The sequence below is a fragment of the Oncorhynchus kisutch genome, linkage group LG30 (genome assembly GCF_002021735.2).
Source record: "Oncorhynchus kisutch isolate 150728-3 linkage group LG30, Okis_V2, whole genome shotgun sequence".
Taxonomy (NCBI): Eukaryota; Metazoa; Chordata; class Actinopteri; order Salmoniformes; family Salmonidae; genus Oncorhynchus; species Oncorhynchus kisutch.
Window position 1 is genome coordinate 20,512,334 of NC_034203.2, and position 17,693 is coordinate 20,530,026.

At 45.6% G+C, this 17,693-nt stretch overlaps 1 protein-coding gene across 1 annotated transcript in view; it reads left to right on the forward strand.

Moving 5' to 3' along the window:
• The window catches only part of ptch2 (patched 2), a 32,202-nt gene extending 22,282 nt beyond the window's left edge, over nt 1–9,920 (forward strand). The window contains exons 13-20 of the mRNA XM_031810534.1: nt 429–571; nt 774–954; nt 1,067–1,347; nt 2,552–2,689; nt 2,927–3,069; nt 6,337–6,706; nt 6,840–7,365; nt 7,563–9,920. Of these exons, the coding sequence (XP_031666394.1) occupies nt 429–571; nt 774–954; nt 1,067–1,347; nt 2,552–2,689; nt 2,927–3,069; nt 6,337–6,706; nt 6,840–7,365; nt 7,563–7,597 (1,817 nt within the window). The 3' untranslated portion in view covers nt 7,598–9,920. The remainder of the gene's footprint in view (nt 1–428; nt 572–773; nt 955–1,066; nt 1,348–2,551; nt 2,690–2,926; nt 3,070–6,336; nt 6,707–6,839; nt 7,366–7,562) is intronic.
• The last annotated feature ends 7,773 nt before the right edge of the window (nt 9,921–17,693 follow it).

Consider the following 17,693-nt stretch of genomic DNA (forward strand, 5'->3'; position numbering starts at 1 on the left):
CACTCCTCCCTCCATGCTATTTCCTTTCTAGTCAGGTTCTCCCTGTAATTAGAGAAAGGCTGTCGAAACTGGTTTTTAACTGCCGCCAGACTTTGTCATTTAGAAAACACGAAAGGCTTTGCTGGTTAGTTTATTCAGCCCACAGACATATTAGGAACAGAGATGCGTGTTTTTGGATGTGTTTGTGTGTGGTTTTGTAGGAGGTTAATGTTCAGAACACTCTGTAAAACGTCTTATTTTACTTAGATGACTCATTCTAAACGTACCATCGTGTTTTCACTACTCTAAAGTATAACTCCTGGCATAGTGCTCCAAACATCTCAGCTTATGTTGTGGCCCTGTCAGCTGTATAATATAATAAACATGAGAATGTGGTGGTGGATCAGATCGGTCTAACTCTGTGCTCTCCTGTGTTCTCTCTCCTCTAGGACTGCAGGCTGCCTTCGATGCAGACTGGGAGGCAGGCAGGATCACCTGGGATAACTACCGTAATGGCACTGAGGATGGTGTTCTGGCCTACAAGCTGCTCATCCAGACTGGCTCCAAGAAGGACCCCTTCAACTACAACCAGGTGTGTATTGTCACAGTACCATGCTCCTACTGCCTTCGATAGAACTCTGTTCCCCAGGTCTCCCTTGGGAAAAAGGTCTTCTGACCTCAATGGGACTTCCTGGTTAAGTAAAGTTTAAATGTAGCTTGAATATATTTGATGGTATAGTCCCAGTCCGGCTACTGAGAATGCTAACCCCAGTCCCTCTCTAAATGTCTAAAAGCTGACTTCACGTCGTCTGGTGGATGAGGACGGTCTAATTCACCCAGACGTCTTCTATATCTACCTGACTGTGTGGGTGAGCAACGACCCCCTGGGCTATGCTGCCTCTCAGGGTAACTTCTACCCTCACCCCCGTGAGTGGATCCACGACAAGTACGATACCACCGGAGAGAACCTGCGCAGTAAGTCTCCCACTTGGCCTCTCTTTAAATTCACATGAAAATGCACCTTTTTTAATGAAGTTTCTACCATGAGCCAAGGTCATATGGTCTAACCTCTCGTGGTGCATTGCAGTCCCTGCCGCAGAGCCCCTGGAGTTTGCCCAGTTCCCCTTCTACCTGAACGGCCTGAGGCAGGCATCCGACTTCATTGAGGGCATTGAGAGCGTGCGCACCATCTGCGAGGAGTTCACCCGTAAAGGCGTGCTCAACTACCCCAACGGGTACCCCTTCCTGTTCTGGGAGCAGTACATCGGCCTGCGACACTGGTTCCTCCTGGCGGTCAGCGTGGTGCTAGCCTGCACCTTCCTGGTCTGTGCCATCCTCCTGCTCAACCCCTGGACCGCTGGCATCATTGTAAGTCCCCTCAGCTCAGCCCCCCTCTCCTTCTCTTTCTCCTTCTCCTCTTTCTCCTCCTACTCCTCCTCCTCCCAGGCCTCCCTCCCTCAGCACAGCTCAATAACCCTGCCACAGAGGGAGCGGGGGCCCCATCTCTGGGGAGGGCCCTTGGCGTGTTGGCCAGAGGGTGCTGCTCACACCCCCCAGGCCTTTGTCATTCTAATCTGTTCTGGCTGGGTTTAGAAAAGGAAATGCAAAGGAGCTCTCCTGAAGACTTTACCTCCAGCTCCCTTTGTCAAAGATTGGGGACAGGACGGATCTGCCCAGTCGCGACCTTGGCCTGCTAAACCCATCCATCAGGCCTGGGAGGGAGACGGCCTGTCAACTCAGCGGCTGGGAAACATTTCACAAAGCCTGGTGGTGAGGGGAGGGTCCCTGGGCCGCCCGCCTGGTCAGACCGCACTGAAGGGTGACTCTCGTGACCGACCATTGGGGCTGTAGTGGCACAATTCAGTCAGTGTGGCACAAGTTTCAGTTGGAATTGGAATGAATTTAACTTCTCTATTTAAGTAGTCAGTCCTACTGGAAGACAGACTGCACAATCTTCAGAGAGATTGAGAGAGGAGAGAGAGAGAGAGAGAGAGAGATATAGAGAGAGAGTGAACAAGAGAGAGGGAGGGAGGGAAGGAGGGGGGAAAGGTCCTTTCAGGCCTACATGTGCACAGTCACATTGTCTCTCTTTAAGCTGGAGCCTCTATAGTTTCACTGCTTATATGTGGCCGTGCAATAAAACAGAGTTTTATCATTTCCAATTTAACCGTGACCAAATTGGGACCCCTGCCAACATCAAAGGTTCACGAGGCTAAGAATTTTCAAAGTCCTCTCTCTCTATCTTGTAAAAAAATAGTGGAATATAACCCCGAGAGAGGGAGCAGCCCGGGAGGGTGAGGAAGAGGGCTAGGGAGAGTGGGACTAGGGCCTGAGTGTAATTCGATGTCATGCAGATGACAGTGAGATCCTCCCAAATGTCAGGTCAAATATTCTGTTGTGTAAGACTTAACTCTTACCTAATAGAATCATGGAAACAGGCACTGAAGGTTATGGGTGCAAGACATGCTGTGAAAATGATCTCTAACATTTATACCTACTCTTTAATGGATGTGTTTCATTGTGACTCCAGAGTTTGAGGCAGTGTCTAACCAACCCGTGTTCCTCTCCTCAGGTCTTCATCCTGGCCATGATGACGGTGGAGCTCTTCGGTATCATGGGCCTGATCGGCATCAAACTCAGTGCCATCCCAGTGGTCATCCTCATCGCCTCTGTAGGCATCGGCGTCGAATTCACCGTCCATATCGCACTGGTAAGCATTTCGCTGCACCTGTTATAACATCTGCAAATGTGTGTATATGACCAATAAACATTGATTTGATTTGATTTTGGTACAGATAGGAGAAAGTCAATGAAGATAAGAAGTAGAGATACACTACTACCATGGATGGAATGATGATGTCGCCACGAGCCACTACTTTTTCCCCATGAGTTTGTTCTGGACAGCCTGACCCTAACCCTCTGCCTCTGTCCTCTCTCTTGTCCCCAGGCCTTTCTGACGGCCGTAGGGAATAGGAACAGGCGTTCTGCGGTGGCCCTGGAGCACATGTTTGCCCCTGTGATTGACGGGGCCATCTCTACTTTGCTGGGAGTCCTAATGCTGGCTGGCTCCGAGTTTGACTTCATCCTGAGGTGAGTGTGAAAGGCTCCAATTCCTCCTGGGCAGATTCCCTCCAGTATTCCATATGTCGCCTTATGGAGGAAGTGCTAGTGTTGTGTTTATGCTACTGAAGGGGGCGGATGCATGGAGACAGTTGTCTGTTTCCCTCTGGGGGAGGGAGCCAGGGTGAGTGGGGGGCCACAGCGGTGCATGCAGGTGGGAATGCACTCCCCCCCACCTGGCACTGTCTGTCAGTCCTTCGTGCTGCTGCCTGCAGGCCTCGCTCACCGCCCAGCGCCCAGAGGCCTAGTGGCCCCACCCTCACAGGAACAACAAATGGAGAAAACATCAAGGGTGTTGAACAGCTGCTCATAAACATGGACATGTTCTACTACCCACTGAGGGGTGGTGACTCGCACACACCACACATATGAGCACAGACACACACACATACACACATACACGCAAACATGAGCGCAAACACACACACATACCATTCTCATAAGGAATCTGTAAACTTTCCAATCATCCGGCTGAAAACATTTCTGCCCAAATAGGGCACCACAATAAAAAAAAAAGCCTGGGTTTGAGCTGGTCAGTGGTACCCCTACCAGTAGTCACCACCACCACCTCCAACCACCCCCCACCACCACCCTCACCCCCAACCAAGGCTTCTGGCTTCTGTTGGAGGGTTCTTTTTCACTGCTAAAATGCTTCAGTGGAAAAAAGCAAATAGCAATGTTTTTCAGCTGAATCTGGCCTCAGCTGGAACCCAACCACAGCCTTGAGAGCAGCCTCAAACAGGCCCATGACATAAAAATTGCTTACTGAGAAAGCAGGGCAGCACATTGAAAATATAAATACGTTCAGGGTGGCTTTTTGGCAGAAACGCTCCAAGCATTCCCTTTCTGTTTTTGTCAAGCGACATGGAGGAACTGGAAAGGATCGTTTTTCCACCAAAAAGGCAGAGAAGGAAAAAAAAGAGGAGAGGAGGAAGGACAAGAACAACAGGGTGGGAATAGAGAGTTGTTAGGAGGAGGAGGGTGGGTGGTTCTAGGAGAGTGGTGGAGCTTGGGAGGTTGGTTGGAGAGCTAACTGTGTGTATTGTGGCGGTGGGCTAGCAGGCAGCAAGAGGAGGGCATTCACACTAGGAGGTCCTGTTTAGATGTAGCAGAGCAGAGCCGTCCCTCTCACTGGGGAGTAGCATAAATACGTTGTTGTAAACATCTCCTGGCGGTGGTACGCTGAATAAATAGGCCAGAAAGCTCAGCTGCCCCTATCCAAAGAAGCCAGCCCTTCCAACCCCCGACTCCAAATGGAAAAGATTACAGTTTCTATAAACAACAGAATTCCTAACACTGTCTTCTTTGGAGGGAACGTGGATGGTTAAGGGTCTCTTTTTTAACCCTTAAATAAATCAAGCTCCACTTTCGGAATGTTGACGTAGTAAAATCAACGCGTGACTTTTTTCCTTGACTTTTGACGGATGCAGGATAGTCATAGTGAGTGGCTGTATCTAGCGAGTTGAACAGTAACTACAGGTGAACACTGATGGGGGTTCCTGTTTCATCTGGTTTTCTGCTCTTCCTTAGGGCATGTGTGTTTTCATTTGAAACTACTTTCAAGGGCATAAGAAGTGACCAGTCACATTTGTGCCTCTTTTTTGAAGTGAGGCATGGTCATAGCTGAGAAGACTGAAGTGAAATGTTTGGTGAAGTATTTTGTCATAGCAAGTTAAGTTGACTTCCCAGAGTAAAATGGAGCGGACTCCATTGGCCTTGTTACAGAGACAGACACAGGGAGAGTGGAAGAGTAAATGAGAAGGCACAAGGGGAGGTGCACATGAGGTGCAGAGAAAATAAAGATACACTCGATACCAAACTTAAAAGTGACCTTCCCTTCTGAGGTGTGACACCAACAAAGCCGGAGTGGTAGATTCAGGCGGGGATGAATGAAAGTTCCAGAATGCTATTATCCTTGTTCTTGTTTTTCATGATCCACTCTATTTTTCTTACTTAAGTCTGGACCGCAGTTAAAAGAGCCGAGCCCTCTGTTTTCTGTTAGCGTTTAAGTGGAGTCCTCTCTAATTTTCTCATACACTCTTTCTTGTGGCAACCGCAGCCCTTCCTCAGAGCACAGACAGGCTCACAGAGACCCAGGCAACCTCACAGCTCTGTGGCCCATTACAGAGCACCCTTCACCACGCAATCATTTAGGGCAGAGCTAGGAACCACAACAGCTCCATACAACTCCAAGAGAGACAAAGAGAAGGCTCTTAACAGTACTACGAGCATCAAAGGATGTTTTAGTTGGAGCATGTTGAGAGTCTGATTTACCCCCTGCCCTTAACACACAAACACACATTTTCTTCCAGAGCAGCTTCCCATCCACTCCGGTTCCCTTCAGATACTAGACAGAGTATACAGTTCCCTCTCTGTTCTCATCACGAAGGGACACTGACTGTATATACACTACATGTATCTCTACTACCAATTGTGGCCCACTCCACACACTGACCAACAGTAGTAGTATTCAATATAAAACACGATAGTAGTAGTAGTAGTAGTAGCGCTGAGTGAGACTCATCCACCCAACAGGCCTTTGTTTATCTCTCTCATGTAGTGTCTGTGGGGTGTGAGGTGATGTGGCTGACATAGGCAGGCAGGAAGAGCAGGCAGGAAGAGCAGGCAGGAAGAGCAGGCAGGAAGAGCAGGCAGGCTCCACTGGCCAGCCCAGTATAAACACAGAGGTGCCTTGCCCTCGCCACGGTGAAATTGGAGCTCATTGACTTCAGATATGAAGTTGTTGAAATGAGAATGACATTAGCGGCAGCAGCGGCTCGGAGGCCAGAAGAGGGACACTTCTTCTCCCCAGCCTGCAGTGAGACAGGGAGGGGAGGGAGGGCCCTGGCGTTTCTGACGTGTAGGATCTGCTGGCTAATGTAAACACATATTTTCAGGAAGTGGCAGTGCTGTGGTGATAGATGAGGGCTCCCAGGCGGAGAAGATGGAGCCCAGGAATTTTCTTCCAACTTGTCAAGTTGCCAGTAGTAGAGAGGGACGGACAGAGGGAGAGAGGAAATGCAGGGGAAGGGAGGGAAAGAGAAGGAAATGGGGCCAAACATAGGGCTTGAGAGAGGGTGGTCTGATTCTACCCCCCCAGCTCTGCAGTGTCCTCCCTTCCAGTGTGTCCTCGTGTCGCCTGTTTACTAATGTGGCTGAGTGCTTGTGGCTCCGCTTATTCCCATTCAGAAGGAGCCTTGGTGACTAAATGTTCTCTCTGTGTTGGTTGTGTTCCAGGTACTTCTTTGCGGTGCTGGCTATCCTGACCGTGCTGGGGATCCTGAATGGACTGGTGCTGCTACCCGTGCTGCTCTCCCTCATGGGCCCACCCCCGGAGGTCACCCCGTCCGACAATGGCAGCTGCCTGTCGCCGGAGCCCCTCTCCCCTCCCATGACCCACCACGGCTACTACGCGGGACACGGCCCACTCAGCCCGCGACAACAGGCCTTCTCAGAGTCCTCGGAGTCAGAGTGCTACTCTGAGACGACTACCACGTCAGGGATAGGGGAGGAGTACAAGTACGGTGACCGCAGTCCTTACATCACCCCTCCTACCTCCCACATACTGCTGGAGGCCAGCAAGAACCCCAGCTTCCCCAAGCTCACGGTATGAAAGCACCCCAGTATTAGTTGCTACTTCATACATAATACAGCCCAAATACAGTATGATGTGCAATACATTGTTATTAACAATGAATATCATGATTCTAATCATGTCTGTTATTGTTCTGCTCTTCCAGGTGGTGAAACCGTTCCAAGGGAACCAATCTGTAACTGCTCAGAAAGAACTCTTAAATGAATCTTCTCCGAATGCGGTTAACTCGGTCAGCTCTCAACTCAAGCAGTGGGATAACAAACATGATTACAATTCTGACCAGGGACCCAGGAGGCAACATTTACCCAGTGACAGGACCCACGGTCCTGGGAGGACTAATCACTGTGGTCCCAGGTCTCAGACACACAAAGGGCCTCATCAGAACAGGACTAAGATGCCGGCCTATAATGGCGGTACCGTGCCCAGTAGTGCTGTTACTACCATGGTTACGGCCACGGCCTCGGTGACTGTGGCGGTGCACCCCAGCGTGCCGGGGGCCTACCAGGGTTACATGCATGAGGGCTACGAGGACAGTGAATCAGACTGTTTTGAGGACACTAAGAGGACTTCACAATCTTGTGGGAAAGCTCCCCAATCTTCCAAGCGTGAATCCTTGGAGCTTCAAGACCTGGAATCTGTACAGAACCACTATCAGGCAAACCTGGCACAAGGTGAGTCTAACACTGAAACACACTTTTACATACTTGGACTTTCATTTTATGGTAGATCAACATTAGGCTATATTAGAATATTTACACATTAACATTCTGTACATAGGCTGTCTGTGAATATGTCTGTGTGTGCAGCTATGACTGGTGTTCAACAATGGTTCTCACAGTTTTCTTTCTTCCTTGCTCTCGTGTTCCAGGTGGCCCATGGATCCAGGCAGCCAAAGATTGCTAGACACCCTGCTACCCCACCCTGCCCCTATGTCTGGAATCCTTCTCTGGCTGCCTCCGATACCCAGCCTGTTCTCTTTGATCTGTACATAGACCTCACACAGACAAGAGGATTTATTTGTAAAGATATTAAAAAAAGGTCTTGTTTTAAGAATATATAAATATATGAGTATATATTTTAATACTAAAAAGAGGGAAACAACTATTTAAAAGAGTACTGTATAACTTGGCTATTCTCTTCTGTAGAGTCAGATATATAAGATGATTGGGGGGGGGGGGGGGGGGTCCTCTCCCTTTGTATAGATTTAGAAGATGCTATATGTAAAACAGTTCAGAGTCTGGGGTTATTAAGATATTAGGTTGTTGAAAATACAAGGCCAGTGTTTGTTTTTTTGCTGCTACACTTCAAAAAATGGAAATCATTTGCAGTACCCCCCTCCCCCGGTCTAAGTTGAGAATGAACTATTCTAGATGTTCTTACACTGAGTGGAGGGTGCCTTATTGATTAAGCTCCGTAACACACACACACACACACACTAGCTATGATCTATTCAGATGATCCATTGTTGGTCATTGATTGCACTGTACAAATACAAACAAGCTCAGTAAATCTTTTCTTCCTCTTCTACCAATAACAACCATTGTGCCTTCACAACACCTACCCTCGTGGAATTCAGAAGCACAGTATATATATTCAAAGTTGGATGTAAATATGATATCTGTCCTGTTTGTTTGAGAGCATCATTTCATACCTTTTTTTTCACGTTTAGAATCCCCTGATATGTACAAGACGTGTCTTCATTTACTGGTGTGATATGATGCAAATACTATTAGCAAAACAATAGCATATTCTCCTTTGGTTTCTTCCATAATACACAGGCTGCTCATCCAGAATAAAGCCTGTGTTCAGACAGTAAATTAATATATTACCATGTATTGGTCCATTTCAATCACCTGTAGCTCTGTATGTCTGTATGCAGTCAGCAACTTGACTTGGTGTCACTTTGGGTTGAAGTTTCTTGAGCGTCGTTCATTGTGTCCCAGCTCACTGGCATGTTGCATTATTGTCTCGTTGTTATTTTGCAGTCTACATGTTTTATTACTTGAAGGAGCTATGAGAAGAGTTTTTTTTCTTTCCTGGGGTTATCTAAGCTGTACTTTGGGTAAGGCTAACTTTGTCATCCCCCCCCCCCCCCCCCGTCCTCCAACTCAACTGGGGTCTAAGGGGTCATATTTGACTAATGCTGGTTGTTTACCCAATTTTATTCTGAAAGGGAATTTATATCAAATGCAAAGGGAGGTTTTTGTTTTCTTTTAAATGTTTTGGCTGCTTTAGGTTTGTGGTAGACATTATTTCAACCCTGTGCAATTGTTGACTAGGTAGTGCATTTTGTGCAGAGAACTACTCCAAGAACCACTTACTCTCTCTCTCTCTCTCTCTCTCTCTCTCTCTCTCTCTCTCTCTCTCTCTCTCTCTCTCTCTCTCTCGCTCTCGCTCTCTCACGTCGTTGTAGCTCACATGCAAGCCAGCATTTCTGTGATTTTGTTTTTGTTTAATTTGTACGTTTGTATTATGGACAAAGTTCAGTCGTTCAGTATTGGTCACATCACTGCCAATTTAAATGCAGGGAAATGTAATAGATTTAAGTGGCAGCTTGGGTTTCTTTGGTACATAGAGTTATGAAAGAAAAATAAAGTAGCTACTGTGCATTCTGGAAGTAAACAACAAAATAATAAGAGAACAACCTACATTCATTCACTGCTTCAATACAGAAATACCTGAGTGTGTAAGTTATATGAGTGGGAGGGTGGGGGTTCGTTCAAATGTGTGTCATGCCATATAAATTATTTATATAAAATTTTATTTTTGTAGTTTGTACAGATGTTAGTCACTAGACTGAAGTTCTATTTTTAAAGAGTAAATATATATATTATATAATTATATCTATTGTTACAGATTTGTCTTTTGTTGTTTTTGTTTGTTTGGTTGCTATTATTTTTGTGAGGGGTGGGAGAGCGGGGGGGGGGGGGGGGGGAGTTGTCCACAATGAGTAGAGGGGGTTTCAGACAGACCCTGTTTTGTTTTTGTTTTTTGGAGAGAAGGGTACACTTGGAAAATGAAGGAGAGGTGTGGCAGACACTGTCCACCATGTTACGTTTCCTTACCTTTCCTTCTTCATTTAATGATTTGAAGTTGTACTCTTTTTGTCGATGTCTAAAACACTGTGACTTCCGAAAACTATGCTCAAGAAAACCCTTGTGTGACCATTATTTTCCCTCACCTTCTATAGGAATTTAACTAACAAAATAAATTCAAATGAAAAAAAAATCCTGTCTGTTTCAATGTGTCTTTTCTCAGTTCAACTTAGTCTGTTATGGTTTTTCTGTTAGCTTCTATTAGCAAAGTCAACAACTTAATGCCTCCCTAGGTCATCTTACAATTCTTAGACTTCCTGCTTCATTGTTACGACTCCAACACCACTGTCTCCCACAGGCCCACCTGTGTAGATGAAAGCTCTATGCTGTAAATTCCTGTACTTCCCACAACAACATCTCAGTTGTCAGCTACCTTGGGCCTGTCTGAATCTGATATGTCTGGGACTTCTGAAGTTACTGTCGTGCCCCTAGAGCCTTGGGAGAGGGAAGGTGGGTGAGAGGAAGGCTCCTTCAGTATTAAGTACACTGTGCATTACCTTCCTCAACATATTATACTGTGAAAGGAGCTTCAAAATGCTAGGATTTAGTCAAAATGAAGCATGTAATAAGCACTATTATATTCCAGAGAAAAGTCCAAAATTCTTACAACGTCTACGTAAAAGCACATGTATTACCAATACGTTACAGTCATCATTTCAGATAGAGGAATCAATGTGAAAGTGGTTATTCAAAGAGAGTTTATTGTCTACTTTCTATTTCCCATAATAGTTTATATTTAAAAAAGTAGTTGAAAAAGTAGCCGTCACTATTTTCAGCTGCACAGAGGTGCTGGCGACCATGAAGTGGGAGAAGATGTTGCTTTCTGACCTCTATTGGTCAGCGTAGTGTTTGCTGAACTCCGTGGAGTGCTTAGGACTGTGCGACTGCACCGCACCATCTGGTTAACCTCAAATTGTGGTTTACAATTCTCCTCCAAACAGTGTCCAGACAGTCTGAAACATACAGGGCTCTTCTGTCTCCAACCCAGGATTCACTCTCTCTCACCCTCGCAAATGTAGTTTAATTGAGACAATGCTTACAATATGCATGGCTGGATGCATTTAGAAGGAAGCAGTAACACTCCATACTAGGGGATAAAAGCAAAACGTCCAGTTTTCGATGGAATTGGTTCAGTCAAGTTAATTTAGATACGTTTTTCCAAACAACTAGAAAGCCACACGTTTTTTTGGGGGGGGGGGGGGGGGGGGTGATGATGGCACTGGAGGTCTAAGGGACACGTTTCACAGCCCACAGAGTTTGGTCCTGACATAGTTTTAACCGCTTCTTCCTGTGGACCTCCGTGACGTAATGTATGATTTCAACAGTAAGCATCAGGCTGATGGTGGGAGTTGATATGGCACTGCTCATTCATGCCTGCTCCCTGCCTGGCACAGCTCTGACTGCATAGGCACTGAAGCCAAGAATCAGACTGAGTGGCACTTTGGGCAGCAGCAAAATCATGGGGGAGCTCTATTCTGTGAACAGTTCTCTCTCTTTATCCCTCCCGCTTCTATGAACTTTATCAAGACAGATTAGTGTTGAAGTTTGAAAAGGGGGTGGAAGGGAAGGATAGCGTGGGGGAGAAGCATGTGTGTGTGTGTGTGTGTGTGTGTGTGTGTGTGTGTGTGTGTGTGTGTGTGTGTGTGTGTGTGTGTGTGTGTGTGTGTGTGTGTGTGTGTGTGTGTGTGTGTGTGTGTGTGTGTGTGTGTGTGTGTGTGTGTGTGTGGGGGGGGGGGGGGGGGAGTGAAGCTGTGCGTATGTGTGTCCATTAGGTGGGGAAGTGTGGAGGCAGGGGACAGCAGCTGGCACTAGCTGAAAGACCTTATCCCCCTTAAATAGCCAGCAATATGTGGGTGAGATAACAGCTGACATCTTTAACAACAGATAACTAGATCTTGAAGGCAAAAATCAGGACCAACCAGTCTCTGTAAAGAATTGGCTGAGGAGAAAAAACATATGGGGAACAAAAGAGCTAACATGATCTGCTTGTGCATCTTGGGTGGCCTGAGGATGAGCGGCCATTGTTGTTAGAATTCAATAGGGCTGATTAGTAAGAAGTGTATGTGTGTGCGTGTGTGTGTCTACATGCACTGGAATACTTGTTTGAGTGTATGAGGGGGTTCTGTGTTTGCAAATTTGCAGCAACAGTGGAAAAAGGTAGGATGAATAGAATGACCAATGAAAAAAGGAAAAAATGTACTAGTTGAAACACATCTCCCAATTCTCATTCCTTCTGGGAAGTCTTCATTTTCGATTAATACCCCTAAAGCATTGTGAAACATTTTTAACAGAGTGAATAACATCGCTTTAAAGAGGTACAACTCAAATTACTAATGCTATAGTATTCACTAGCAATCACTATCTTAAATAGAGTATGCCACATATTTTATTACTAACTTAATAGTAGTGGCAAATTAGCACAATATAAAACTTGATGCAATTTGCATTGTGTTTGTGTAGGCAGGCACCTATGGAATGTTGCTCCTATAGACTGTTCCTCCATTTTGTTTCTTCTAATCAGTCATCTGACTACACTCCATCACGCAGAGATCAATATTTACAAAATGTACGTCAAGCTAACAAATGTGTTTGCAATTTAAACATTCTCTCTGACTGGAGGAACAATATGAATTTCCAGGCCGGCCCCTGCAGTGTAAACATGTTTTAAATAAACAGGAACCAACGTAATGCCCTTTTAATTGATTCATTCTGGCCCGCCATGTTTACAGAAGGGCCTAAATATGAGCTCGTAATGCAAACCTAGTGTTTAGAAGTGGTTTGTTTGGTTAAAACAATAACAATTTGAATGCCAGCCACATCGGGGTTGATTGCATTGTGTTTCCATGGCTGGGGCTCCGTTTTGGGATGACAGACTAGCGAATCCCTGCTGGCTACTCTTTTACAAATTACACACCACATCTCAGTGTGACAGTGAAATAACATAAGACTGGATTCTAAATTCTAAATTGGAATGAATAATCATAAGGTGCCATGGCATTGTACAGTGATCTGGAGAGGGAGAGAAGCAGAGGATTATAATTAAACACATGCAAGTGGCAGTAAAAGCTAATGAATAGTGCAGACTGGCAGGCATTTAACGTGGCCGGCTCAACATGGCGTATAGCTGTGGGAGCTGCACCATATGTCCCTCGCTCTGCGCAAACATCTCAGTTCTGTCCATAAAAAAAGATGCTTGAAACCAATGCTAACAGCACACTGATATGTTTCTGCACTAGCTATTTATGTTCCTTTTTATGTTCTCCCTAGGCTAACATACCTCTCTTTCTCTGTTCTGAATCCCAAGCGAATAGAATAGGATGTGTTATTAGCCAAAACAGCATATGGTATATCTTTATCCTAATGATGATTTCTATAGTCTAAAAACTACCTTGACTAATCATTTTGAGGAATGCATCCCAAATGCCACCCTATTCCCTATATAGTGCACCACTTTTGACCAGACTCCTATGGGCACTGGTCGAAAGTAGTGCACTAAATAGGGAATCGGGTGCCATTTTGGTTTCAGGCCAGAGCTTTGGCCTGTTCTGTTCTATTCCAAACCAGAAGTCTGTCTGCTCTCAGCTCTACACTGAAGACCGACACAGGGTGGAGTATCAAATCAAAGTTTATTGGTCGCATACACAGATTTGCAGATGTTATCGCACGTGGAGTGAAATGCTTGTGTTTCTAGCTGCAATAGTGCAGTAATAATACCCAGCAATACAAAACAATAGCACACAATCCAAAAAGCGAAAATAAAGAAATTAATAAATATCAGAATGAGCAATGTCAGCGTCTGGAGTATATATCAAATCAAATCAAATTTATTTATATAGCCCTTCGTACATCAGCTGATATCTCAAAGTGCTGTACAGAAACCCAGCCTAAAACCCCAAACAGCATGCAATGCAGGTGTAGAAGCACGGTGGCTAGGAAAAACTCCCTAGAAAGGCCAATACCTAGGAAGAAACCTAGAGAGGTACCAGGCTATGTGGGGTGGCCAGTCCTCTTCTGGCTGTGCCGGGTAGAGATTATAACAGAACATGGCCAAGATGTTCAAATGTTCATAAATGACCAGCATGGTCGAATAATAATAAGGCAGAACAGTTGAAACTGGAGCAGCAGCAGTCAGGTGGAAGTTGAAACTGGAGCAGCAGCATGGCCAGGTGGACTGACATGATGACTCCTTGCTGTCCCCAGTCCACCTGGCCATGCTGCTGCTCCAGTTTCAACTTCCACCATCTTTGATGCACCTGTACAGTCTCCTACTTCTAGATGGCAGCAGGGTGAACAGACAGTGGCTCAGGTGGCTGAGGTCCTTGATGATCGTCTTGGCCTTCCTGCGATACCAGGTGCTGTAGATGTCCTGGAGGGCAGCCAGTGTGCCTGATGATGTATTGGGCTGACCGTACCACCCTCTTCAATGAGACTGAGGACCAATAGGGAAATTGAGAAAGACAGAGTGGCCCTACGGACTACTTACCACATGTAGAAAGGTGGGAAACTCTGCTCAAGCATAACAGCAGCTCCAGGAAAGGCCTCTGTAAAAAGACTGTTCAAGTGGGGACCTACACTACTAACTCTAATACTGAGTAGAGCACTGAAGGTCATCAAAGCTACAAGTCTTACAACTGTAGTTATTAGATTAGGTCACGTTATATGACTGTTATACTTAACTCTACACTATAGTGCATAGGAAATCATGTTGGAAGCTGTAAACATCATTTCTAAAGGCTGACACTGTTTTAGGTCTTAAGGTGCTAAGCACAATGAACTGTTTTCAGCTACAGTGTAATGGTTTGACTTGGAGGTTGATGAGTATGCCATGCTAGAGGAGGCTACAAATCCTTAACTAAATGGCTTTCATCACCTACATCCATCAGTGGTGGGGAGTAGGTTGAGCTCTTCTAGGAGCCCAGCCTACCTAGCCCCAACCCCAGTTCACCCAGCTCCAGCCCAGATTGCATGCTGCCTGTCCCAAAAGGGCCTTACCACATGAAACATGGGGTCTAGGCCAATGGCCTGTTCACAAAGACATAAACTCAGCAAAAAAAGAAATGTCCCTTTTGCCCCTGTCTTTCAAAGATAATTCGTAAAAATACAAATAACTTCACGATCTTCATTGTAAAGGGTTTAAACACGGTTTCCCATGCTTGTTCAATGAACCATAAACAATTAATGCACCTGTGGAATGGTCGTTAAGACACTAACAGGTGGCTGAAGTCCTTGATAGGCAATTAAGGTCACAGTTATGAAAACTTAGGACACTAAAGAGGCCTTTCTACTGTCTCTGAAAAACACCAAAAGAAAGATGCCCAGGGTCCCTGCTCATCTACGTGAATGTGCTGCAAGGAGGCATGAGGACTGCAGACGTGGCCATGTCGTACTGTGAGAAGCCTAAGAAAGCGCTACAGGGAGACAGGACGGACATCTGATCGTCCTCGCAGTGGCAGACCACATGTATCAACACCTGCACAGGATCGGTACATCCGAAAATCACATCTGCGGGACAGGTATAGGATGGCAACAACAACTGCCCGAGTTACACCAGGAACACACAATCCCTCCATCTGTGCTCAGACTGTCCGCAATAGGCTGAGATAGGCTGGACTGAGTGCTTGTAGGCCTGTTGTAAGGCAGGTCCTCACCAGACATCACCGGCAACAACGTCGCCTATGGGCACAAACCCACCGTTGCTGGAACAAACAGGACGGGCAAAAAGTGCTCTTCACTGATGAGTCAGGGTTTTGTCAAACCAGGAGTGATGGTCGGATTTGCGTTTATCGTTGAAGCAATGAGCGTTACACCGAGGCCTGTACTCTGGAGTGGGATCGATTTGTAGGTGGAGGGTCCGTCATGGTCTGGGGCGGTATGTCACATCATCATTGGACTGAACTTGTTGTCATTGCAGGCAATCTCAAAGCTGTGCGTTACAGGGAAGACATCCTCATGTGGTATCCTTCCTGCAGGCTCATTCTGACATGACCCACCAGCATGACAATGCCACCAGCCATACTGCACGTTCTGTGCGTGATTTCCTGCAAGACAGGAATGTCAGTGTTCTGCCATGGCCAGCTAATAGCCCGGATCTCCATCCCATTGAGCATGTCTGGGATCTGTTGGATCAGAGGGTGAGGGCTAGGGCCATTCCCCCCAGAAGTGTCCAGGAACTTGCAGGTGCCTTGGTGGAAGAGTGGGCTAACATCTCACAGCAAGAACGGGCAAATCTGGTGCAGTCCATGAGATGCACTGCAGTACTTAACTGCAGTACTCTGGTGGCCACACCAAATACTGTTACTTTTGATTTTGACCCCCCCTTTGTTCAGGGACACATTATTCCATTTATGTTTGTCACATGTCTGTGGAACTTGTTCAGTTATGTCTCAGTTGTTGAATCTTAAGTTCACAAATATTAACACGTGTTAAGTTTGCTGAAAGCTAACGCAGTTGTTTATATATTTGCTATTAACCATATTTAAGATTCATGGAGGGAATTCCCTTTCAAATGGGACAAGACACATTTGTTTCCCTTCTGAGCATGACAACAGCCCAACCTAGGAACCTTACGTAAGCCCAAAGATATAGCTGAGGGAATGGGGAAAAACTAAATAGTTGCACAGCTGAATGCATTCAACCTTAATCAAGGTCCATGTCGTCGGGGAGTAGGTGTTGTTGGGGAGTTAACAGCCTTGCTCAAGGGCATAATGGCAGATCTTTCTTACTTGTTGGCTTGGGGATTAGAACCAGCAACCTTTCGGGTTACTGGCCCAACGCTCTTAACCACCAGGCTACCTGCCACCCCATAGAGGACTAGACACTTCACATATCACTTCATTACTGTAAATAGGATCTTGAGTAAATGTGCTGCTATAATTTGTGTGTAGGGAAAACATTTCTCCTGAATTAAGTATTGTAGGCCTAACTCAATGTGTGGATGAAATGTGAAATTTCTAACTACTGGTCAAACAAATAGTATTTGGTTGCACCTGTGTGTACCAAGCTGACAAAAAGATTTTAGCAGCCAGCTGGGCAAAACTACACTAAAATGGGGTGTGGTTGAGCAAATGTGGATAGATGGATGCAGTAAATTCAGTAAGATGTGCATACAGTGCATCATTCTTGAGAACTGACATAAATCAAACGAAAATTACATCTATGCATTCAAAGAGTTTCGGCCAAAATTCTACAAATGTGACAGGTTGGACATTGTGTAAAGAAAGAGCAATTTCAGGATAGGCCACAATTTACAAGTATATACAGATTTTCTGGCATGCAGTTCTCTTTATTTAATCCCACCAAAAGATTGTATGAGTGGCCTACTTCATAGCAGCCCCTGTATGTCTCCCCTGGTTGCAGTTAGACTGACCTCTGCTGGTTAAACTGCAGAATGCATTATGAAACTCAGCACTCATACCAAAAACGGAGCCAATATTTCGAGCCAGGCAATTACAATAACAGAACAAAATGTTCTACAGATTTATTTGACTAAAAGTGTCAAGAGAATGTGACTAAGGTAAACAATCATGTTAATCCAAATAAAACATGATTTAATTGCATCATAGGTAAAGACAATACATATATAGGAATTAAAACTATGCTTTCAGTCCCATGTTTGGCTTATGTATCCATAAGTGGGTCCATTAAAAGGATTAGCTTGGTTTTTAGTGCTGCAGACAGACAGGACTAATGTTGACAGACACATACACGCTCTTGTTCAGATAACAAACACCATAGAGACAAACAGCAGTCCTGAGAGGATTACAAGAAGAGATAATCAGAGGGAACAAGGGAAGGATGCAGGAAGAAAAGAAAAACAAGGGCTGGCCCGGCACTCCGCTGATGGACTAACTCACTGGGTGGTTTGTCTGTTTATTTAGTCTGTGGAGGTGATGGGAACCGAGCAG